The 24,885-nt window shown below is 44.8% G+C and overlaps 1 protein-coding gene across 4 annotated transcripts in view; it reads left to right on the top strand.

The window, feature by feature from the left end:
* The window catches only part of MRTFA (myocardin related transcription factor A), a 107,165-nt gene that overhangs the window by 66,203 nt on the left and 16,077 nt on the right, over nt 1-24,885 (top strand). For all 4 annotated transcript variants that reach the window (XM_082636376.1, XM_082636375.1, XM_082636374.1 and 1 more), the window contains exons 2-3: nt 82-147; nt 22,709-22,764. In XM_082636376.1, coding sequence (XP_082492502.1) covers nt 82-147; nt 22,709-22,764 — 122 coding nt within the window. The remainder of the gene's footprint in view (nt 1-81; nt 148-22,708; nt 22,765-24,885) is intronic.

The raw sequence follows: 24,885 nt of genomic DNA, 5'->3' as shown, positions 1-24,885 counted from the left end.
TCTTTGCATTTGAAAATGTGTCTCTTGTGGTGGAATGCCCAACTGAGCCTTGATCTCCCCTCTCTCTTTGCTGCCATGCAGTGCTGCAGTTGAAGCTCCAGCAGCGCCGGACGCGGGAGGAACTGGTGAGCCAAGGGATCATGCCGCGTAAGTACCCCTCTCTCTCCCCCTCTCAGCACTTGATAGAGTTGCTTTTAGGATGTGGTGTGTGTACCCAGTATGCCACGGGGAGCATCTAACAGAAAACAAGGCCTGTAGGGTTCATTTTTCACTCCTTTCTTTGTCATACTTTTCCGAGTTCAGGGCCTCTCAATCAGTGATAGTTAAGAGAACAGCCCAATTGATCAAGTTCAGTGAAGCAAACAGCGTTAGGTTTAACGGTGCCATTGAATCATCCTTAGCTTCCGAACTGAACGTTTTAAAGGGTTTCTACACCCTGTTATACTTGCCTTTATAGGAGGAACAGATCTTGAACTGGGGTACTGTGAGGAAGAACACCTCTCGTATGTGTTTTGCCTTGGTGTTCGGGTGCTTGGGAAGAGACAGCCCTTTTCCATCTAGTATTCTGAGTCAACCCCAGTTTTATTTAGAGTGAGAGCCTCAGATACACCCTAAGGCTGACGTGGGGATGAGTGTGCCTGAATGGAGTCATTGATGGGGGGTGGGTATCGCAGGGCTGGGCTTGGTGCAGAACTGCATCACTTGGGAGAAATAAAGCCAACTTTGGAATCTGTTAGAAGTAAGAAAATTTGCTTTTACTACCAATAGCCTTATAAAATGAGTGGAAGCTGAAGCCAGCAAAATTTTGCTTTTTTTGACATTTCTTTTTAAGTCATCAGCAGAGAGTTAGGCTCTCCCTCTCATTTCTTTTATCTTTATGTGTTAACTGCTACTTGGACACACCCTAATGAAGTAAAAATTTATATATCGTACAACAACTTCTAGCTTCATAGTGGGAGGACTGATGTTTTTCACCTTAACTCAATGCCTGCTAACCTACTGCTACTGTACTTTCCTAATTCTCATTCACTCATTCATTCAAAATATTTGAGTACCTAGTGTGTGCCTGTTGATACAGGAAGATAAGTTCAACTCCTGCTCTCAGGAGTTTTGTACTTAGAAGACTGATAATATAATAAACAGGGAGACAAACACAATTATTTCAAAACATGGTAAATGCTATGAGGTAAATTAACTGGTTGGTATATTAATAAGTAATAGGAGTGAGATGGAATCACTTTGGAAAAGTTGGTCAAGAAAGGCCTTCTTGAGGAGGAAATATTTGAGCTGAGATCTGAAGGATATGATGGAGTCAGTCATTCAAAAGCAGGAAGAGGCCCAGGAAGAAGGAAAAGCAAGTGTAAGGGCCTAGTGCAGTTCAGAGCCTGGCATGTTTGCAAACATCAAGGAAGCCATTGTGGCTGGGCCTGGTGAGTGAGGAGAGAGTAGGGGCCAGTTAAGATTGGCAGGGTGTGCGGAGCCAGAACGAGAGCCTCGTCAACCACGAGGAGGAGGTAGGTTCTGTTTTAACTACAGTGGAAAGCCATTGAAGGCTTTTAAGCAAGTGAAGATGGGATTTGATTTACATCGTGGTAATACCAGGTCCATGTCTAAGAGCTAGAACTTCATAGCAAGTATAAGGAGTCTGAGGTCTATTTCTGTCCTAAGTGTCAGCCAGGAAACTTAAGTCTCAAATTTATATCTTTTCAAAAATCGCTATTAACTACCAAACAATTTACCCACATGCCATCTTCTTCTCTGGCCTTCCAGTGAAGGACTCCCCATCTTTAAAGTGTGGACCAGTTAATGTGATCAGGTAGGGTGGTGTTGTGCTTTACAAAACACTCCAGATCCGCCAATCTATATACAGACCTTGTAGAGGAACAAGTTACCCAGCGTCACATCTACTCATGTCTTTCACCAAGACATCATGCGTTTAGTGTCTACTTTTTGCCTGGGGTAGGCCTAGGTGCTCTAGAGATTAAAGAAATGTAAGGCACGGGACTCGCCCTCAAGACATTTAACAGTTTATCTGGGTAGTAAGATTTGCCCATACACAAGATAAAGAGCAATTCAGCCCTGACTCTAAAGACAGTACTAGTTCTGAGAGCACAGTGCTACTTCTCAGGATCCTGTCGTCTGTTCAGGATCCACAAGCCACGGGGAGGATGAGTGCCTTGCATTCTTCTTGCTGCCTTTCACTTGATACCAGGGGCTACTGGAGATAACTGTTTAATAAGATTTATTGTATACAGTCTCCTTGCTTAGCATTTCTTACAGTATTCTGTGTTGTTAAGACAAATGATGCTTGAGTATTGCAGTTATCTGCTTATATGTTTGTCTCTCCAATTAGACTGTGAGCTCCTTGAGAAAGGACCTTATTTATATTTCTGTCCCCAGTACCTGGCACTGAATGAACGAATGAATGAAGACAGCCAGTTGTAAAGTGTGTGTGTGTGCACGCGCATCCGTGTGCACGTGCGTGTGTGTGTGTGCGCGTGTGTGTGTGTGTGAAAGAGAGAGAGGGAGAGGATGAAAGACAGACACAGATACCACTCTATTGCAAACTTGTTGGAATTCTGGGCATGGAATTTGAAACAACACTTCTGTTCTGTCAGGAGCCCAGGTTCTAAAATATTCTGAATATCTAATTGTGTGCTTTGGGTGGTCCTCTGTATCTGTGAAGTGAGAATAATTGCCCTTCTTATAGGAATAGAAATGCCCTGCTTCTATGAGAATATTGCATCTTGCCTCATACAACAAGCCACCTTCAACTATGGGCACAGTTTGGTTTCCAGCTTTTCTAATGAAGAAAGTAAGAAGCAAACTCTTAGATTATGAGAGAGAGTGTTGAGGCCTGGGAAGAGTTTCAGGTGTGAAGTTCCCTGCTCATCAGCGTGCCTGCTCATGTGCACATAGGGCCCTGAGTTCCCAAAGATGAGGCTCTTTTTTCCCCAGCCCCTCACCCTCTGAGTAACACCACTTCCTCTCCACAGCCCCTCGCCACTACCCTAACTCCCATTATAGTTTCCAACATTCTCTGCCTCCCTGACATCCCCAGCAATTCCACATCTCGCCCTTCACTCATGTCTTTCAAAAAAAATATGAGTAGTGCTGGGGGCAAATCATAATTGATCAGCCGTTTGTTGATTATTGGAGATTGGGAGACCTGAAAAGATAACATCTGTTTGAAGTGCCCATTTCCATTTCCATCTTGCTGGCCTGAGGAGTTTCTGAAAAGTGCCTTTATGTTTAAGTTTGTTGTACAACTTAGGAAGTAATTAGGACCTTCAAACCAGAGGAAAGGAGCAGTGTAGTCATGGCTATATTCTGCCTCATCATTTCTGATAATATCTTTTATCAAGTTCTTCTCATCCCAATCTTTCTGTAGCTCTAGGAAGAACCCACCCACCTCGTTTCAGAGAACCCTCACATGCAGCTCCCATGTGTGGCTGGCTTCCAGTTCTGACATCATATCTGTAGGACATGATGTTTTCAGTAGCTGCCTTGCTGTCAGGGTCATTCATGTTTTTGCATATTGTTCAAAGTTGGGCTACGGCCTTCCCATAGAATTCAGGGGATTAAAGAATCCCTCAATTCGCATACACCTCTTTCTGCTACTTGATATGCTCTGTTCATGGCATCTAAACTGTGGGATATAGAAGTTGGTTTCTGATGTGTTTTTAAATAGAATCATTTCCCAGAATCCTTCTTTCTCATCATGTAAACATTTGTCTCGAATTTAACACTACTTAAACCCTACCAAATGCAGAGTGCCAGATAGCAAAGGATTACATATTCCAGGCCCTTAGCTTTCTTTAATGATGTCTGAAGCTCTGCATATCTTGAGGGAGAGGAGAGATGGCACAGATAGGAAGCTGGTGTTTACGTACAAAGGTTAAGGAATGCTGCTGTATCTAGGATGAAGATTCATAGAAGAGGTGGGTCATGTGTGGTACACTTTGTTCTCAAACAGAGCTTTCCCCACAGCCTTTCTCTTTGACATTTAAAGTGTACAAGCCATAAGGTTAAGGTGAAAATTAAGAAAAACATTCTGGCAATGAGAGCTGCTGCAGAGGAATAACCTTTTAAAGGAAAACCTGGAAGTTCTCCTGACCCAAACAAATGAGAAAAAAGTCTCCTATAATCTTTCTAGATATGAGAGAAGAATCTCATTTGTCTGTTCCCTCTCAACCTTTTGTTATTCCATTGTGAATCCTTGAGAAAAAGCAGAGAGTAGCATATTTCTAATGCTCCAGTTACCCCTTACCAGTCCATTATTGCCCCATGTGCATGTAGGAAAACCTTGGTACCTTGGCATGAGGAAATCATTATGTTTGTCCAGTAGATTAAGGATCTTCCTCCGTTTCTTGAGTGAGCTTGTTTTTTTCATTTTAAATGGTGTTTCTGTGCACTCAGCCTCTGCCATTGGTGACACTTACTTCTCAGTGGTTGGGAAAATCCGAAGGGTGTGAGGGCAACACAACTCAGAGAGGGCAGCCACTGTCAATCCAGAGGCCTCTCAACCTGCCTGGCCCCTGAGAGGCCCTCAGACATGTTGCTGGGTGAGAAAGTGAGCCAGTTGGCCAGCTAGTTTTGACTGATTTATATATCTGCTAGGAGGCCCTGTGTTCTCACCCTGAAACTGGAAAAAAATGGCCTCGTGTAATGGAGTTCCCGCAGCTCTATTTTTAATAAACTTCACCACATCTTGATTCCCCAGTCCTTCAATTCTATGGTTTGATCCCTTTGTCATGCTTCAGCCGTCGGCATTAGCCAAGTGCTACACAGAGACAGTGCGGCCCAGTTGCAGCACTGGTAGCTAATCTAAGCTGTCATTTTACTGGCCCCCATGTTAGCCGAAAATCTCCTGTTCATCTGACTATAGCAGTCTCTGCACCAACAAGAAATTTCTTCTAAACTCTGACAGAAGGTTATTTAATGGCTGGAAGTGTCAGGATTAATTATTGCGATCTCTTTTCCTCTGTAGCTAAAATTCTTTTTTTTTTTTTTTTTTTTTTCTTTTCTTTTTGCGGTATGCGGGCCTCTCACTGTTGTGGCCTCTCCCGTTGCGGAGCACAGGCTCCGGACGCGCAGGCCCAGCGGCCATGGCTCACGGGCCCAGCCGCTCCGCGGCATATGGGATCCTCCCAGACCGGGGCACGAACCCGTATCCCCTGCATCGGCAGGCGGACTCTCAACCACTGCGCCACCAGGGAGGCCCTGTAGCTAAAATTCTTAATAATAATATTTTTGTTATTTGTAACTTGGGAATTATTTCTTATATTATTCTTGATCAGATGTACAAACTGAGTTTCAAGATTCTCTTTCCTGAGTACATATGGATAAAAATCTATTTTGGTGAAGCTCTTTTAAAAGTAACTTTTGGTGTTCTTAACCCCTGAGAAGGTAAACCAACCTCCTCAGACCTCGGAATTTCTTGTAATGAGAAAGAGGCCATGATTTAACTTTGTCACTCTCAGTCCGTCTTTATTAAATACTGAGGTGCCATGGCATCTTTTCCCCCAAGTTACCATGAATTCAAAAGAACTAGCCTTTATACCAGCCCTGTCCAATAGCACTTTCAGTGATGATAGAAATATTCTATAACACTAGCCACTAGCCACATGTGCTACTGAGTGCTTAAATGTGGCTGGCTTGAGTGAAGAGCTGAATTTTTAATTTAATTTAATTTTAATTAATTTAAATTTAAGTAGTCATATGTGGGTGGTGGCTGTTATATTAGACAATAGGGTTTTAGGCTTTATTCTGCCACTTAGGAACAAGGTGATTTTAGGTAACTCACTTAAATTTTCTGAACTCAAATTCTACTTTTTTTTTTTTTTTTTTTTTTGCGGTACGTGGGCCTCCCACCACTGCGGCCTCTCCCGTCGCGGAGCACAGGCTCCGGACGCGCAGGCCCAGCGGCCACGGCCCACGGGCCCAGCCGCTCCGCGGCACGCGGGATCCTCCCGGACCGGAGCTCGAACCCATGTCCCCTGCATCGGCAGGCGGACCCTCAACCACTGCGCCACCAGGGAAGCCCTCAAATTCTACTTTTATAAAATTCTTATCTAACATGGAAACAACCTATATGGATGTGGGGTGGGTGTATGTATGTGTGTGTGTGTGTGTATATACACACACACATATACATACATATACATACAGACAGTGGAATACTACTCAGCCATAAAAAAAGAATGAAATAATGCCATTTGCAGCAACATGGATGGACTTAGAGATTATCATACTAAGTGAAGTAAGTCAGAAAGAGAAAGGCAAATACCATATGATATCGCTTATATGTAGAATCTAAAATATGACACAAATGAACTTATCTGTGAAACAGAAGAAGACTCACAGACAGAACAGACTGTGGTTGCCAAGGCGGAGGGAGGTGGGGGAGGGATGGATTGGGAGTTAGCAGGTGCAAACTGTTATATGTATGTATAACTGAATCACTTTGCTGTACACCAGAAAATAACACAACATTGTAAACCAACTGTGCTTCAATAAAATAAATTTTTTAAAAATAAAATTCTTATCTACCCCACAGTTAATTTGGCGATAAATGAGATGGTGTATTGTTTATGCTTTTGAAATACAGGCAGTATTATTTGCAGTTAAGAGTGAGAACATTAGCTTGGATCTACCATCTTGTGAATATGAAAGCAGCTTTTAATACATATATATATATCATTAAGTTCTGTGAAAACCAGTGTTTGGGAACAGGAACTATCTTTTTTTTTTTTTTAAGCATCTTTATTGGAGTATAATTGCTTTACAATGGTGTACTAGTTTCTGCTTTATAACAAAGTGAACCAGCTATACATATACATATATCCCCATATCTCCTCCCTCTCGCGTCTCCCTCCCACCCTCCCTATCCCACCCCTCTAGGTGGTCACAAAGCACCGAGCTGATCTCCCTGTGCTATGCAGCTGCTTCCCACTAGCTATCGGTTTTACATTTGGTAGTATATATTAGTCCATGCCACTCTCTCACTTCGTCCCAGCTTACCCTTCCCCCTCCCCGTGTCCTCAAGTCCATTCTCTACATCTGTGTCATTATTCCTGTCCTGCCCCTAGGTTCTTCATAACCTTTTTTTTTTTTTTAGATCAGGATCTATCTTTCAGTAAATAAAATCCTTCTTAATTTCACTTTCCTCCCTACCCTTGGATTAAAAAACAATTGCTGAAAATTACTGACTCAAAGAACCACTAGTCAACATGGTACTCTGTTAAAATTGTTCCCCTTTTGGTTGTATATTAACGGGACTACTATTTTATTAGCTTGCCCTCTCCATGGTAATGTATTTTTGTTTTTAACCTCTCTTAAAACAAAACAAGTGAGTGGCTGGGTTGGGAATAATTTTTTTTTTTATTTTGGGGCAGCTTGCCAAGAGACAGAAATGTTCACCAGCAGGGACACTGGTGATTCCAGAGCAGAAGAGGGTCTAGTTTGAGGCTGAATTGCTACCCATCCCGCCTTTTGTAAAGCTTACAAAGATGGAAGATGACAAAATTGTAGGCTTCAAGGAAATGCCATTTGTTTTGCTTTTAAGTGAAGTGTTACAATGTCTGAGACATTCTTTTTTAAAATTTATGTTTTTATACAGCAGATTCTTACTAGTTATCTATTTTATACATATTAATGTATATATGTGAATCCCAATCTCCCAATTCATCCCCCATCCCCCATCCCCCCCCCCGGCCCCGCTTTCCCCCTTTGGTGTCCATACATTTGTTCTTTACATTTGTGTCTCTATTTCTGCCTTGCAAACCGGTTCATCTGTACCATTTTTCTAGATTCCACATATATGCGTTAATATACGATATTTGTTTTTCTCTTTCTGACTTACTTCACTCTGTATGAGAATCTCTAGGTCCATCCACGGTCCGAGACATTCTGTCTCAAAGGATTCTGTGTAGATTATGAGTTTGGGTGGGGCTAGGGTGAGAGCAGATCCTCACCTGGGCCTTGGCCGTTTCCCATGTGCTCCAGTCCACTTGGGAGTTGCTAGAAGCTCTGTGTGGTAGTCTCTGAACAGCTGTTCCTGTGAGCAAAGAAGTTTGGACAGGATCTGACCAGCTTCCCTTTCTGGCAGCAGCTCAGAAGAGGCCTCCCTCAGGACTTCCCTGGTGGTGCAGTGGGTAAGAATCTGCCTGCCAGTGCAGGGGACACGGGTTTGAGCCCTGGTTTGGGAAGATCCCACATGCCGCGGAGCAACTAAGACCGTGCACCCAACTACTGAGCCTGTGCTCTAGAGCCCATGAGCCACAACTACTGAAGCCCACGCCTAGAGCCCGTGCTCCGCAACAAAAGAAGCCACCACAGTGAGAAGCCTGCACACTGCAATAAGTAGCGCCTGCTCGCCGCAACTAGAGAAAGCCTGTGGGCAGCAACAAAGACCCAACACGGCCAAAAATAAAACAAATAAATAAATAAATTTATAAAAGAGAAAAAAAAGAAAAGCCCTCCCCAAAGCCTGAAGTTTTCCCACCTCTCCAGTCCACCCAGGGCCCTTGGGCTCGTGCTTCTCTCAGATGCTCACTCTCACAGCTGTTAGTGTGGTCTACTTGGCTTTTTCAGATAAATAGATATCTTTGTTTGTTTGTTTGTTTGTTTTTGTGGTACACGGGCCTCTCACTGTTGTGGCCTCTCCCGTTGCGAAGCACAGGCTCTGGACGCGCAGGCTCAGCAGCCATGGCTCATGGGCCCAGCCACTCCGCAGCATGTGGGATCCTCCCAGACCGGGGCATGAACCCGTGTCCCCCTGCATCAGCAGGCGGACTCTCAACCACTGCGCCACCAGGGAAGCCCCATAGATATCTTTGGATAAAAGAGCTAGTTTTTTTTTTCCCCTTTTCTTTTTAATTGAGATGTAATTGACATACATTATATTAGTTCCAGATGTACAGCATAACTTTTTTTTTTTTTAAAGAAGCAGAGAAAGAGAACTCCACCTATCTGAGATGGTGTATCCTCAGCACAGGAATCTTACCATTTAACTGTAGTTGAATCCCAAGTTTAAATGGCATTTGATAAACACCATGGTAGGGACTTCCCTGGTGGTCCAGTGGGTAAGACTCCATGCTCCCAGTGCAGGAGGCTCGGGTTCAATCCCTGGTCGAGGAACTAGATCCTGAATGCATGCCGCAACCAAGAGTTCGCATGCCGCAACTAAGAAGTCCGCATGCCACAACTAAAAGATCCCGTGTGCCATAACTAAGATCCGGCGCAACCAAAATAAATAAATAAAAATAAATCTTTAAAAAAAAACCACCACGGTAAAACATGTGTTCCAGGATTAGAGCTAACCTGATCCCTAGATTTGAAGCTGAAAGAAAATTGGTTAGGCATATGGCCTCAGGAATCTTCTCTTTCATCTCAGGAGAAGACCAGCTGGGCACGTTACTCCTTGGCATTTTATGTTGCCTTTCTGATATATGTCAGCATCCTCATCTCTCTTCCTGCTGATGTAGGTCATCAGAAGTGTGTATTCCTATGTCAGTGGTCAGTGACTAGCATAGAACCTCTTCCTTGTCCAGTTGCTAACTAATCCTAAAATAGACCCTAGAATGAGTTGTATGTTCTGAGCGTATTCATTGCTGAATCCAAAGAAGAATCCAACAGGGAGCTCTCTTGAACAGACCATCAAAAGTAATCTTCTTGATACAGGTTCTTGATACAATTTAATATCTAAAAAGTGTAATAGGTATTCACTTTCATTTAATAATTAGTTCTCAACACGTCTGAGATATCCAATAACATCTTTGCAAGATAATAAGTGAAGTAAAGGAGTTAATAAAGTCACTTGTTGAAACTATGCACTAATTTTACTTAAACGATAAAAATCCTAAAGAATTATGTATTCAAGGGGAGCCCTGATAGATATCTGATGATGGCAGTGATCTAAAATCCTTCAACCTAGTGGGATGTTATTTGCAGAAGGGCAAAGGTGATTTGGAGCTTGTATCTAAACAGATGACTTAGGTGTATTGATTATGGGGCTCCAAAAAGGTGTATATGTGTATGCTTCAGCAAGGAGTGTATATTGGAATGATAATTGACTGATCTGGAGTATTAGGCTGGGCTATGGTGTGAAAGGCAGATACAAACATGGCTGGCATACATGTCAAAGAGAAACTTGAAAGGCCAAATTCAAAATATTTGACCCCTGATATTTTAGCCTTTTGGAATTCACGGTACCTGTTGATATTCATGCCATGCAAGGTTGTGCTATGACTTTTTTCTCCCAGTCTTGAGTCTCTTTCACCATCAGTGGGTCAAGGTTGAAGATTCTGGAGCAGCTTGCACTTCTGCAAAGGAAAAGATTAGCATCCTTGAGTCTCCATTTTTAACATTCATTCCTGGTAGTTAGTTGGCTTCCCTGATGGTTTGGGTGGGGGTGACAGCCCAAGTGCCAAAACAGGATATGGATGAAGCACGTTTTCTGCCTGTCAGTTTGGACCCGTGCTTGTCCCAGAGTGCATGATCCCTTCCCCATACCCCATCACCCAAGCTCTTTCTTTGATTCACATGAACTTAATTCTGGTTTTCGTTGTCATGGCCAGTCCCTGGACTGTTGACACAACTCTTTGGTTAATGGTCAACAATTGCAGGTTATTTTTGCAGGCATTTTGGTATGACAGATAAAAACAGAAAGACAAAAAATGGAAGTCAACCCCAGTTAGCTCTCAGCATTTAACTCCACACCCACGCTGTTCTCTTCAGAAGGAGGATGGCACAGAAAAAAAAGTTAAAACAATACCAGTGCCAAAAGCTTATTAACCAGAGCTTCTAGCAGATGGCAGAGCACTTCACTTTGATGCTAGGAGCCATCACGGCAAATTGTATAATTGCCATCTTGCCGATGAGAATACTGAGGCTCAGAGGGGTCATGTGACTTGCCCAAGGTCACAGCACCACTAAAAGACAGAGGTAGATCCACTCCAGGTCTTCTGGCTCTGAACCCCATGCTAAGAAGGTCACGGTCTAATGATTCTTACTGACAGAGGAATTTCATGATGATAGCTTGATGTACTTTCAAAATTTCAACTCTAAATATTAAAATTGAAACAGTGTTAGATCAGGAACTACAGTTGGTGGGGAAAGGTGAAAGTTAGTGGGGAGGGGTTGTATGTGAGAGTAGCTCCATCATTTTTAAACCCTCTGTTAAAATTGCTTCCAAGTTGCTGCTCTTGTCTGCTGGCTTGAAGGCCATGGGCATCTTTTCACTTCTGTCCTAATAACGCTTAGTTAAATCAGACGTTCTTGATTTTGTGTGTGTGTGTGTGCCATTGATGCTCCTTGGAAAATCTTACACATCCTCCCACTAGACAGTTGCCCAAGCAAGTACCCAAAATTCAGCACACAGTTTCCAGGGATTCATAGATATTCTAAAGCTGGTATAGTGCCCCAGGTTAAGGGCCTCTCCTCTGCCTGGATATGGAATCCCAAGAAAAATCATTCCCCTAATGCTGTTGTAAATCCTTACACATCAGTGACACAGCCAACCTCTGTGCTAAGATCAAGGACTACACTTCTGTAGCCACCTTCCACTGAGTGCGTTGCCAGGCCCGAATACAAACAGCAGGGCCTGGAATCCATCCCAGCTGAATGCGGCCCTCGCCAGGGTGTGAGGAAGATGGCAAAAGGCCCTGATCCTCTGACTCTCAGAAATACATACTTTGTACCTCGAAGCAGTGATCCTGCAAGGAGCTCAGGAGATTAAACTCTACCATTTTGTGGGCACCTACACAGCCATCAGAGTGGCAATTTTGAGTTAGTTAGCTGTTCAGAAAAATTATCAAGTCCTTACTAGGTGTACTTTTTAGTCACTTAGCCCCTGGTGGTAGAGAATGAGCAAATAAAAATTCTTACTTTCTCATCTGCAGTGTCAGCTTTCCCCTGCCTTTTGGACTAGGGAAACAATGGTTTTCAAATTTTATTGGCACCAGCCTCCTTGAAGAGCTGACTAAAGATTGAAATTCTTGAAGCTCTGGAATCTCTGCATTACATAGAGATTCTTGCCCTCCAGAGACTTTCTAATGCAAGTGTGGTTCTGGAACCACACTCGGAGAAACACTGGACCAGGGGCTGCTGGCATCATTCCCCTTTTCATTTTTAGTGATGGCGTAGAATATTGTTACTGTCTTCTCGCCAGGAGTTCTGAAGTACAGGATAGGCCTATCCACGTGATTCAAGAGTTGATGATGAATTTCTAAGACAGTTGAGGCTGCTGCGTATAAAATGATTGAGTACAGACAGCTTATGACCCCTTGCCTCCAATGCTGGGAAAAGCCTGCCTTGCCTGCCTCTCATATGGCCTTGCACCATGTCTGTGGTCAGTTTGGCAGAGCTAATGAACTGTCTGGAGCTGTGTGACAGACTTCTGTGCTAGGGCCATGGGATGTGGGAAAAGACTCAGTTAACTTTGGAAGGAGTTTGATTATACGGTGACTCCCTTTTCTGCTATGTTGACCCCTTTGAGAGAGGGTTGATGGGAAAAGGGATGGGGAAATGTGTGCCCCTTGACATTTTCTGAGGTTATATCTGAAGTCCTCCCTTCTGTCCCGTTGCCAATATTAGAGCAAATGACAAGGCAGCATTTCTTTCCAGAGGAGTAGCGAGGAGAAGAAAGCAAAATGTAAAAGATCAGATTAAAATCACTGTTTGTTATTTTTTTGTAACTATCAATTTTTTTTTTGAAGATGCTTGATCAGAGAAGTATCTTTTCTCTGACCCACTCCCACCCCTCCTCCTACCTGGCTTACGCTGAAATATACATAAATTAAAAGATCTGAATTTTAGAATCAGAAGAACCAGAGTCTGGTCTTTGTTCTGCCGTTAATTAGGATGTGATCCCAGGCAAGTCAGTTCTCCTTTATAAAGGGTAGGAAATGGCAGGTACTAAGAAGCTCAAGTGAGGTAATTCCCAGCATGCTGTGCGAACAGCAGGGGAAAAACAAGGAAACAATTTGCAGCAGATCTTTTTATTTACGTTACCCTCAGGAGCCTTTTGTCAACAGCATGGTTGACAGGCACAATCCTGCTTTATTTCTTCTCCCTGTTTCATTCCCTCTATTTCCACTTGAGAACAGGGTAAAAAGTCCTGCAGGGCCCTCTGCGGCTCCCCCTCTTACAGTGTCTCCTCCCCCTCTTCTCTTTGCTCACTCTGCTCTGCCAGCCTGGCCTGCTTGAGGTCCCTCTGTCTCTCAGGCAGGTTCCCACCCAGGGCCTTTGCACTTGCTCTTCTCCTTGCCTGCAGGGCTCATTCCTTTCCTCCAGGTCTTGGCTCAAACATCACATTAGAGAGTCTTTCCCTGACCACTGCGTATAAAATCCTGCCCTATCACCCTCTATCGCCCGTACCCTGCTTTATATTTCTTCAGAGCATGTACCACCTCCTACTGTGTTAGGTGTTTATTTGTCTGATGCATCATTCTTCACTAGGGGAGAATAAGGATATCCCAGTACCAACAGACATGTGGGCTCTCAATTAATACTTGTTGGCGGTGAGTAATCAACAGTTAGCGGTCTTAACCCCTTAGGGGACACACATCTCTGGACCCCACCCTCACTCTTACTCCTCTGCCTCTTGTGACTAGTCCCCCTCTCCACCAACTCACTGGCATAGCTCCGAGACCTCTGGCTGTGTCCTAAGTATGAGTAATCCTCTGGAAACTTTGCAAGCCATATTTTGTCTGACCTGCCCACTATTAACATCTCTCTCTTTCTACCTACACCCTTTTTCTTGAAACCGAGTCTCTATATCTTTATAGCCTTCTCCCACCCCCGTGAGCCTTCTCAGGTTCTTTTGCTGGGCTCTGTCCGTCACCTATGCTTAAATTCTGAGAGTCTCTTAAGATTCATCCTGGGAAGTATTTTCTTCTGTCTCAACATAACATATATCACATTATCCCTAGATGATGCCGTATGCACACACATACACATATAAGCATATGTACATATATACACACACATGCAAGTACACACACATACCACTTGCACATCTCTTGATAGGATGTCACACAATTAGCTCATATTCAGCATGTCCCAAACTAAACACCATCTGTCCCACCCTGTCCCAGGCCTACTCCTTCTGTGTCCCCTCTCTGGGAGTGTTAATGGCATGACCATTTACTTGCTCCCTCCACTTTATTCTTCTGAGTGGCCTCTTGGTCTCTACTAGAGTGAGCTTGTAAAAATGCAGTTCTTACTATTTTGCAATTCCCAATGTAATACTTGATTTCAGGCAGGTATCATCAATAAATGCTAAAACCATTAGGTAAGTAGTGCTTAGGGAACAGCATTTTCACAAGGCCTCAAAATGTTACCCCACAGATTATGTATTAATTACAAAGGGGGAAATGCTACCTTTAGGATGGAGAGATCTGGTGTCATCTTTCATGCTTTCAGCACTGTCAGTGGTTGGGCAGCATGGTACTGTGTGTGCCTCCTGATGTTAAGAAGTACACATCAGCTATGTAGTCTTTCTGCCCAAAATGTTTAACCTAAATCTAATCACGAGGAAACAGCCAAATTCGGAGTATAGGACATTCTTTCCACAAGACAAGCTGGTATACTTAAGTCAGTGTCAGGAAAAGTGCAAAAGGCAAGAGTACTGTTTCAAAATGTGACCGAGGAGACAACTATGAAATGTAGTGCTGATTCTTGATTACATCTTGGATTAAGGGGGAAAATCCAAACTGCTATAAAAGACATTTGACGGCGATTGAGGAAATTCAAACATGGACTGCAAATTCGATTATATTATTGGATTAATGTTAATTTTCTGAGGTGTGATAAAGATATTTTAGTTAGATAAGAGAATGTCTTTCTTCTTAAGAAATGCATATTGAAGAATTTAGGGATGAAATGTTGTGATTGATAGTCATCCCTCTGTATCTGCAGGTTTCGTATCCACAGGTTCTAAATATGTGGGTTCAACCAACCGCAGATTGAAAATATTTGGAAAAAAAATTTCCAGAAAGTTCCCAAAAGCAAAACTTGCATTTGCCACGCACTGGAAATTATTTACATAGCAATCACATTGTATTAGGGATTATAAATAATCTAGAGACGATTTAAAGTATATGGGAGAATGTGCATAGGTTATATGCAAATGCTACGCCATTTTGTATAAGGAACTTGAGCATCCTTATACAAGATTTTGGTACATGGATTTTGGTGTCCGTGGGGCATCCAGGAGCCAATCACCTGCAGATACCAAGGGACAACTGTGTCTGCGACTCACTTCCAAGTGATTAAATAAACAAACAAAATTGTGTGTATGTGCATGTGCGCACAGGAGAGAGAGAAAACAAATATGGCTAAAAGATAACTGGTGAATCTAGGTCAGAGTTATAGGGTCATTTATTACTTGCTCTTTCAGTGTTTTTGTAGGTTTCAAAAAAAAAATTCAAAATTAAAAGGGGGTGCAGGGAAGAGGGGGGAGCATGTGAGTGCAGACATGAGTGGTGAAATGAATACATACCAATTACCAGGTATGTTTCTGCTCATTTAATTTTTTTTTAACATCTTTATTGGAGTATAATTGCTTTACAATGGTGTGTTAGTTTCTGCTTTATAACAAAGTGAATCAGCTATACATATACATATACATATACATATATCCACATCTCCTCCCTCTTGCATCTCCCTCCCACCCTGCCTATCCCATCCCTCTAGGTGGTCACAAAGCACGGAGCTGATCTCCCTGTGCTATGCGGCTGCTTCCCACTAGCTATCTATTTTACATTTGGTAGTGTATATATGTCCATGTCACTCTCTCACTTCGTCCCAGCTTACCTTTCCCCCTCCCCATGTCCTCAAGTCCATTCTCTAGTAGGTCTGTGTCTTTATTCCTGTCCTGCCCCTAGGTTCTTCATGACCTTTTTTGTTGTTGTTTTAGATTCCATATATGTGTGTTAGCATACGGTATTTGTTTTTCTCTTTCTGACTTACTTCACTCTGTATGACGGACTCTAGGTCCATCCACCTTACTACAAATAGCTCAGTTTCATTTCTTTCTGTGGCTGAGTAATATTCCATTGTGTATATGTGCCACGTCTTCATTCCATTTTTTAACATAAAACATCAGGTTAGGAATAACTCCCCACCCCTCCGTGTAGTTCGGATCGCGTCGCTCACCTGGTTAACGTGGTCGTTATAGACCACTCTGGCCTCCATGGTTTCTGATGAGAAATCTGCTGTCATTCACATTGTTTTTCCTCTGGCTGCTTTCAAGTTTTTTTCTGTGTTTTTAGTTTTCAAAAGTTTAATTCTGATGTATCCTGGGGTGAAGTGCTTTGGGTTTAACTTGTTTGGGGTTTGCTCAGCTTCTTCAGTCTCTGAAGACTTACGTCTCTTTCCAAATTTGGGAAGTTTTAAGTACTTTTCCAACCCATCTTTTTCCTTTCCTTCCAGGGCTTGGATGACACGATGTTAAATTTTTTTGTGGGTGGAGGTGACCTTGTAATGGTGAAAGGTCCTGACACCTCACCAGTCCTCCCCGTGACACCACCTCAGCGGGGGGAGGTGGGGAATCTCCTTACTGCTAGAGGGGGTGTAAGTCCAGGCTCCCCACTTGGTCTCCACTTATTCCTTGGGTTGGGGGCAGCCTCCTACTTGACCTTCTTTGACACCACCTGGCAGGGGTGTTGGGGTGCTTCATTACAGCCTTGTCAGGGTGAAAGTCTAGACTCCCAGTTGGCCTTTCCTGTTGGGGGTGGGACTTTCACCGTGCTCTCTGGCTGGAGTAGAATGATTACTGTCTTAAGTTTTTTCTCTTGCTAGGCTGCCCTTTTCCTGGTCCTGTGGCTAGCGAGAGTAGGTTTTGTTGGGGCTTTTTTGTCCGCTTCCATTGGCATTTCCAGGTTGCCAGCTTCTTCAGCTCCAAGTCTGGGATGTAAGAGGCAAAAAGGAAACTCGGGGGACTCGCCACTGTGTCATTCTTTGGGTTCCAAGGTCCCTAGCCAGTCTGCCACCTTCCCTCCACCTTTCAGAACCTATTTATGTAAGGTCCAGAGTGTTTATTTGTACTTAGAGGGAAGAACAGAGAAAAATATGTCTTCCCCGGCTCCCCAGATGCAGGCCCTGCCCCCCGCCCCCCCCAAGTCTCATGATCCCCACGTGAGCACCCAGGTCCCACCACATCAGACCACTTGTAGTCCCTTGAGCTTGTCACGCTCTTAGATGACCTTCCTTGTCTGCCTGTGGTGTTTCTGTTCCATTCATTTGGGTTTTCTCTGTAAAATCTACCCAGACAGTTCACACACTCTTTCCTCAGGCAGAATTTTGCCTCTTCTGTCTTACATAGCACTTTAAATTACCTCTACAACTATGCTTCCGTCTTGTATTGTAATTATTTGTCTTTTTCCCTGACCAAACCCTGAGCTGCCTTTGAGGGCTGGGACTCCATCCTGTACATCCTTGTCCTCAGTAACTAGCACAGTATTTACTTAAGAATTATTTATTAGATAGATGGATGAATGGATGTAGTTCTGATTTCCCACCTGAGTTGTTAAGTATGTTTGTTACCACACACAGACACAGCCCCCACTGATGCACTGTGCGTATGCCTGCTGCTTCTACAGTGAACAGAGAAACCCAGCAGGCTTGCCTGGAAGAAGGGCTCCTTAGCCCATGGCCATCTGTTGGTCTCTGTTAGCTGTCCTGTGTTTATAGCCTTTGAGTTCCTCTGAATACAGAATTGTCGGTGAGCTTAATTCTAGCCTAGTATGGGAACGATCATTTTTACTATGTCAGCACCTAATGAAGTGACATTCAGACCCAGGCACCTGAAATAAATATTCCTTAATGATAATGATGAGAAAATGAATATCTGTGGTTTGTTGCTATCCTTCTTGCTGAGATGCATTTCCAGAACTGCTTTGTGGCTCCTAGGAGGCTTTCACTTGCCTACATGTTGAACTAAATTTGGGGCTGGTGATGGGAAAGCACTACATTCATGTGCTAGGTTGGTTGTTTTTTTTTTTAAGTTATTCTCTTTTATTTATTTATTTATTTATTTATTGGCTGCCTTGGGTCTTTGTTGCTGCACGCAGGCTTTCTCTAGTTGTGGCGAGCGGGGGCTGCTCTTCATTGTGGTGCACGGGCTTCTCTTGTTGTGGAGCATGGGCTCTAAAACGCAGGCTCAGTAGTTGTGGCACATGGGCTTAGTTGCTCCACTGCATGTGGGATCTTCCCGGACCAGGGTTCGAACCCGTGTCCCCTGCGTTGGCAGGCGGATTCTTAATCCCTGCTCCACCAGGGAAGTCCCACTAGGTTGGTTTTTAAGGCTCCTTATGTTTGCGCTTTGGTGCTAGATCAGATCACAACACTCCGTCTGATCAGATCACACCCAGCACAGCACCGAACTCCCCCTGAAAGTGGATGCACCGAACTCCCCCTGAAAGTGGATGGCAGTGTGTTTTGAAAAAGGAAATTGAAACAGCTTTTCTCTTTTTAGTTCACAAATGACCTCACTTAATTAAGGTAGCAAATGTGTAAGGGGAGAAAGAAGATGGGCGCTGGAGAGAGGGAACAGAGTATTAAATTGGGGGTTAGAGCCAGCCAGGGGCGGGGCCCACATCTACCACCGAAACTGTGACTAAGAGCACCACACCTCTTAGCCACTTGTGTTCATTTGATTTCCGTGGGCGGGGGGGGCTTGGTTATTTTTCCTTTCAGCGTGTTTGCACACACCCCTGTGTTCGCACAAAGCCGTGCAAGTGTTCCAGGAAACCAGCTCCCAGAGGGTGGGAGTAAAGGATCAAGTTTTGTGCCCTCTGACACCAAGAATGTATATTCTCATAAACAACATGCACAGTTCTGGGGTTTGCATTGGTTTGGCGAGGCTTCTCTTTCAGAGACGGCCTTCTAGGAGTTTCCGGGAAAATAAAATTTCCGAGTGAGCAGTGCCCTGGCTCCTCTGGCAAAGCATTAAGGCAGCGAGAGAGGGCGTGAGCGTCTAAGGTGAATGCCACCCTCCTACTCAGACACATGTTTATGGGTTAGCTTCGAGCCTTTGGGGGTTTTCCACAGCTAGTAGAGGCCTAAACTTTCAAATTATTTTCTGCGTTGCTGTACTTCCTTGTGTCTCATTCCCTTAGCATGGAAGCTTGTGATTTTGACTATACATTGCCACCTGCTTCTACATCAAGAAAGCCCAGGGCTTACCTTTCTCACCCCTAATCTCTTCACTAGGTTACCCTCCACGGCTGCAGCTTTTAACAGAGCTGGCCAGACACATATAGGAGTGCCCTTTCCACCCCAAACCCCGACCTACCGAGAGCACTGGCTGCCCCAGCTCCAGGCTTCCCCAGATGGGCCTGGGAAGCGCCTTCCAGGAGTCCTGACTGAAGCCCATAAACGACTGGTCATTACTCCCTCTTCCTTTCACATGTTGGAAGTGGCTCTTGAAACCGCTGAACTTGCTGTCACAGAGCAGAATTAGACGTGGGGAGAGAGCAGCACAGAGTGAGTGGGCTCTTCAGGGGCTGATAGAAGCCTACACACTTGTCACAAAGGGAGAAGGAGAGACAGAGCTGGGCCTGGGTTGGGGTCCACCACTCGGTGAGTGACCTCACAGGTTACTGCAGTGTTAGTGTCCTCACATGTAGAATTGGAATAGTGGTGCCTACCTCATGGTTGTTAAGAGGATTCAGTGAGATTATAATGTTGTTGTTATAAAATGACACTGTCTTTTGGGATCAGTAATTATTGTTTTGAATTCTTTTCTTGGTTTTCATTTCTGGTTCTTTTGCCCAAGCTCTGAGCAGCTGGTGAACTGCTCTGGTCTTCTCATCCACCTCCAGGCTCGTCTCCTAGTATCAGTGCTGAAGGCTGCACCTTAAGCTCCATGGTGAGCCCCAGGTTTGAAACCGTGGCTTTGTGTACCTGCAGTCACTTTGCACCCCTCTTCTGAGCCTTCCTTACACCTGTTTGTGCTCAGTACTGTGGTCAAGCTGGCCTTTCCACGTGGCCTGCCCTCAGCCCTACATCTAAGCATTGCAGGTCATTGAGGCCTCCTTGCCTCCCATCCAATGGGGTCATTCTTCTCCACTTTTTGAAGAAGTTAAGGAACCAACCCAGAGGAGGGAAAGAACTCTGACTTGAGGGTGAGAGAGAATTAGGTTATGATCCTGTTCTGCCACTTGCTGCCTTTCCTGCCCTTTCTGAGCTTGTCCTCATCTGTACAGTGGAATATTACACATCACATGGAGTCATTAGGAGTATTCAATTAGGTAACATTTTAAAGTATTTAGAACCATGCCCACCACAGAAGGTAGGCATCCTCGCTGTTACGCAAAAATTTCCTTAACTCGATGGAAGCAGGAAGTCACGTACAGTACAGCCAGTTCACCTGTCACTTATCCCCACTCATGGTGCCACATCCTCGTTGTACATGAAAATGTTGCATTCCCCTTCCATCAAGAAATTCTGTGCTTTGTGAGTTGTTTTTCCAGAAGCTGGATCTGTGCCTTACCCCTTAGGATAGCCAGTGTAGGTCGTTGCACGCTGACTGGTGTTGAGCCAGATTATCTGTGACCGTGGTGTAGGAACTAGCTGGCCCGTGTGGGAATCTAAGCCCTAATTCAACCCCAAATCGCTGCGCGTGATGACAGCAGCACCCTAAATGTGTTGGTGAGGGCGCCACTGGCTGCAGAGCCCTTCCACTCTCCTTCGGTTGTCACAGGAGTTCTGCGAGGTGGGCGGACTCGACTCTACAGAAGAAGAAAATGAGACCTGGAAAGCAGTCATTCCCCGTGTCACACCAGCAGTAACTGCTAGAACCCAGGACAGGCATGCACATGTCTTGCTTTTATATCTGGGACTTCTGTGAAGTTTTGAACCGAGATGAGAGCCTAATTCTGGATGTACAAATGAAAGTTTAGTGCTCACAGAATCCTCTAGTTTTCCTGTCACCAGTGTACACTTTGTATCCGTTCCTTACAGAATATTCATTAATTCATTGAATGACTTATGTGCTCTCCGTGGCGGGGGTAATGTCAGAAAGAAGTAGACAAACCCCCTGCCGTGTGCAGAGGAGCTTATTGTAGTGGTAGGAGGCTGGCAATGAATAGAGAGAGATGCAGGATGACCATCCAGGGTGTCAGGCGGTGATGAGCTGTGGAGAAAACTAAGGCAGAAAGGCAGCTGGGGGGGCGGGGCGGACACTGAGTTTTGCTTTGATTCTTAGTGCTTCTCGTCTCATCTGTGTGATAAGCGCTCCTAGAGCAAGGTTGTGTGTTCATTCCCTGCTGGTCCATCACACCCTGCATATCAGGACTTTTGGAGGCTGATTTTGGAGTTGAACCAGCTTTACTCAGTAGAAGCAGGTGCAGGGGCTGTCTGCTTACCCACTGAGATGCCAAGACCTTCTGATTAGAGCTGGGATGGCCTGGGTCGTGCTTTGGAATGCTCTGGTAGCTTGGGGAGGGAGACTGTGCTGGTTTTCCTTAGAGAATATTTGTTAAATCTAGCGCTCCCCCTGCCGTTAGAAGATAGGGTACTTCTAACTGATCTTTTAAAATGAGTTTCTTTTTTACTTTAATATTAGGAAAAAAAAAAAACTTAAAGAAAAAAAGAAGTACTGCAGTGACATTTGGAGCTTTCTTCGGGGACTGCTGCTGCTGAGGCCCAGCCCCTGGGGGTGGGATGGGGGGAGGAAGCGCAAAGGCCCAGGCAGGATAGGGTCATATCTGTGCTCTGGCTACTTTTAGCGTCTCCCTACCCCTGCACTCCTACCACAGCCAGCAGCCCGGCAAAAGTTATCTGCACACACAGTGTCACAGCTGCTCTGAAATTCTAGGGCAGCAGAAGTGAAACTGACCACGGTCTTACGAATTTCTCTCTTACTGCTCTTGTTCCCTACTTGAAGTGAGTCAGGCCTTTTCCCCTCTCGTCCTCAGGGTGTCCCAACTCGTTATCTGCCGAGTTTTTGACACAGACTCTCTTCACGGCGCTGCGTTTGTAGAGAGTCCTGCTTTGGTCTCCCCACCCTCGGTGTGCTTTGCTGAGTTGCGAGCTGCGGCCATGTGGTGGTAGCCCCAGAAAAGAGCCGGGTCCCTGACGGGGGATACAGTGAGCCTTCTGGTCAGCTGCTGGTTGTGTGCACCAAGGTTAACCATACAATCATGGTGAAGTTCTTTTAGTCCTTCAAGATGAGATTCAAGTTAATTTTACCAGCACTGTTAATACCAGCTGAACCGAAGAAGGAAATGGCACCCAAGTAGACGCATGTCTTTTTGGTTTAACTGCCTCATTCAGACAGTTCGGTCACTTTGCGATTCCTGATGAGGTTGGAGAAGGAAAGTGGGTGGACCCAACTTGCAGCTCTGCTCTGTGTCCCGGTCTCCCCGAGAGTAAAGGGAGGCCCAGTGGGCATTCTTGGAGAATTGACTGCTCCATAAGGATTATATTAAAGTTATATTCCATGGGTGTACCTTATAGAGCCCAAGCTTAGGCAGTGACTGTTTCCACTAGGAGCAAAGTAACCAGAATGGTTTTGATGGGGTAGCTGAACCATAAAGATATGTGCTTACTCAGGTGCCGTTTTCTTCTTCACTTCAGCTGATATTAATAGTACTGCTAAAATTAACTTGGATTTAAGATACCTTCTCCACTGTAAATTGTAGCAGTAGACATGATGCTTCACTATAAAGTAATTCTTTTATGATTCTTCTCCCAACAGCTTTGAAAAGTCCAGCTGCATTTCACGAGCAGAGAAGGAGCTTGGAGCGGGCCAGGGTAAGGCACCTTCCCAAGGATTCCTAAGAGCGTTTTCAGAGCCTGTTGTGCTGCTGTCATCTTCCTTCCAGTCTAGTGTTGCCTCCAGGGTCAGCCCTGGCCTTATGGTTCTAAGTAGAAAGCTCTGGCTTTTCTGCTTCATCCCCACCCCAGCGTCTCCCAGTGTGATGATATGGGCCATGATCAGAATGAGTTTCCTCCTTTAGTACATTCAAAGGTATGTAATGGTCACCTCCCTTCTTTTGGTTTGGAGACCACTAGTATTTTCCCATCTTTAATTCCACTTAGCCTTTTGTAGCTGTTAGGACGCGACCACCAGCCACGGAAAAGCTTGCTGAGTGGTGGTCCCTCCTGTCTGGCCACACTGCCCACACCTCTCCAGAATGGGCATGGAAACCTTACTGGTCTCTGTGTGCCACTGAGCAGCCAGGGTCCACTTGAGGCCGTGGAAGCAGAAGCTGGGTCCCTCTGAGCTCAGGTTCACACTGCAGCACCTGGCTTGTTGCACTGTCCCCCTCAGTTTCAGTTCCCTCGGGGGCCTCAGGGGATATTCTGCCCAGTGTGGGCGGAGATAGGGAAGTCGCCAGAACATGCTTCTCCCTCTCAGCCCCTTCACTTTTCTCTTTTATGTAAAAGACAAGGGAAGAGAACCTCCCCAGATGGAGGATCATAGGCCGGGGCTCCCTAAGACCCACAGCTCTTTCAGAGACTCTGAAATATTTACCTCCAAGACTTATCTTACTATCTTCTGTCTTTATTTTACTTTAAACAAATTTCTAAGGAAAATTATGATTAATTCTTAGAGTGAGTGGGAAGAATGAGGTCACAGGTCCTGGGAACCAAAGGAGTGACCAGCTGCACTGTTTCAGTGGCTGGGAGGATGAGAGAATACAGCAGGGAGAAAAGGAATGTCATTGCCTGTGCCCTCAACCCAGTCTTAAGACTTGGCACCATTTCCTGGCCTGCTTCTCCAAGGCAAGGAGTAAATACAAACTAATTAGTACAGCTACTAGTTTATTGAGTACTTTTTTTTTTTTTTTTTTTTGTGGTACGCGGGCCTCTCACTGTTGTGGCCTCTCCCGTTGCGGAGCACAGGCTCCGGACGCGCAGGCTCAGCGGCCATGGCTCACGGACCCAGCCGCTCCGCGGCATGTGGGATCTTCCCAGACCGGGGCACTAACCCGTGTCCCCTGCATCGGCAGGCGGACTCTCAACCACTGCGCCACCAGGGAAGCCCTATTGAGTACTTTTATATGTGAAATTGTACCCTTTTTTTGTTTATGTTCACATCAGCTCTTATGAATTAGGTGTTACTATCTTTATCTTAATAGATGCAGTTAAGAGAGGTTAACTAACTTGTCCAGCTAGTAAGTGGCAAGCTTACTGGGATTTAAACCTTGGTGTGTGGGTTCCAGGTGTTTTCTTCACCAGTACCGTATGCCTCCCTCTGCTGTCTGTGAAGACGTGCAGTGTACACCTATTCTGCCATCTTTTCCGGCAGCCATGACAGTACTTCTGCCCACTGCAGATGGGTGATAGGCCCTGAACCCGCGGCCACTGTAAGCCATCTCCTGGAGAGCCCAGCACCACCCTGGGGCTGGCACAGAGCTGACCAGTCAAAGCACCAAGGCCAGTCCAAGGAGCAAGTCTTTATCTTGCTGCAGGCATGCAGTATGCTCTGATACTTTGTTTTCTATTCAATTCTACTCTACCCTACTCTGCTTTGTCTTGTCCTGTCCTGTCCTGTCCTATCCTACCCTATCCTGTGCTGGTCCTGACCCACTAATCATCTTGACCTATGGTTTGTAAAATTCTGGTGCAAAGGTTAAGAGCACAGGCTCTAGAGTCAGACAAATCCAGACATCATAATGTGAGTCAGACATTATAACATGAGCGCCGGGCAGTGGGCTGGCTCTGGGACTGTTGAGGGAATGGTTTAATTTGCTTGGCGTCTCAGAAATGCAGATATGAGGACATGAGACTTTAAGGAACTAGAGCTATGACACCATGTATCAAAATTAGTACTCTACTTGGCAGCCATTCAGAGTGAATGGAAAATGCTCATGGTATCAGGCAATGCCAAGTTTTTTGAAATAAGGTATAAAATTATATTCAGTATGA

Source organism: Mesoplodon mirus (assembly GCF_964341445.2).
Source record: "Mesoplodon mirus genome assembly, chromosome: 11".
Lineage (NCBI taxonomy): Eukaryota > Metazoa > Chordata > Mammalia > Artiodactyla > Ziphiidae > Mesoplodon > Mesoplodon mirus.
Note: the sequence above shows the minus strand (reverse complement) of the source record. Positions and strands in the feature narration are given on the sequence as shown.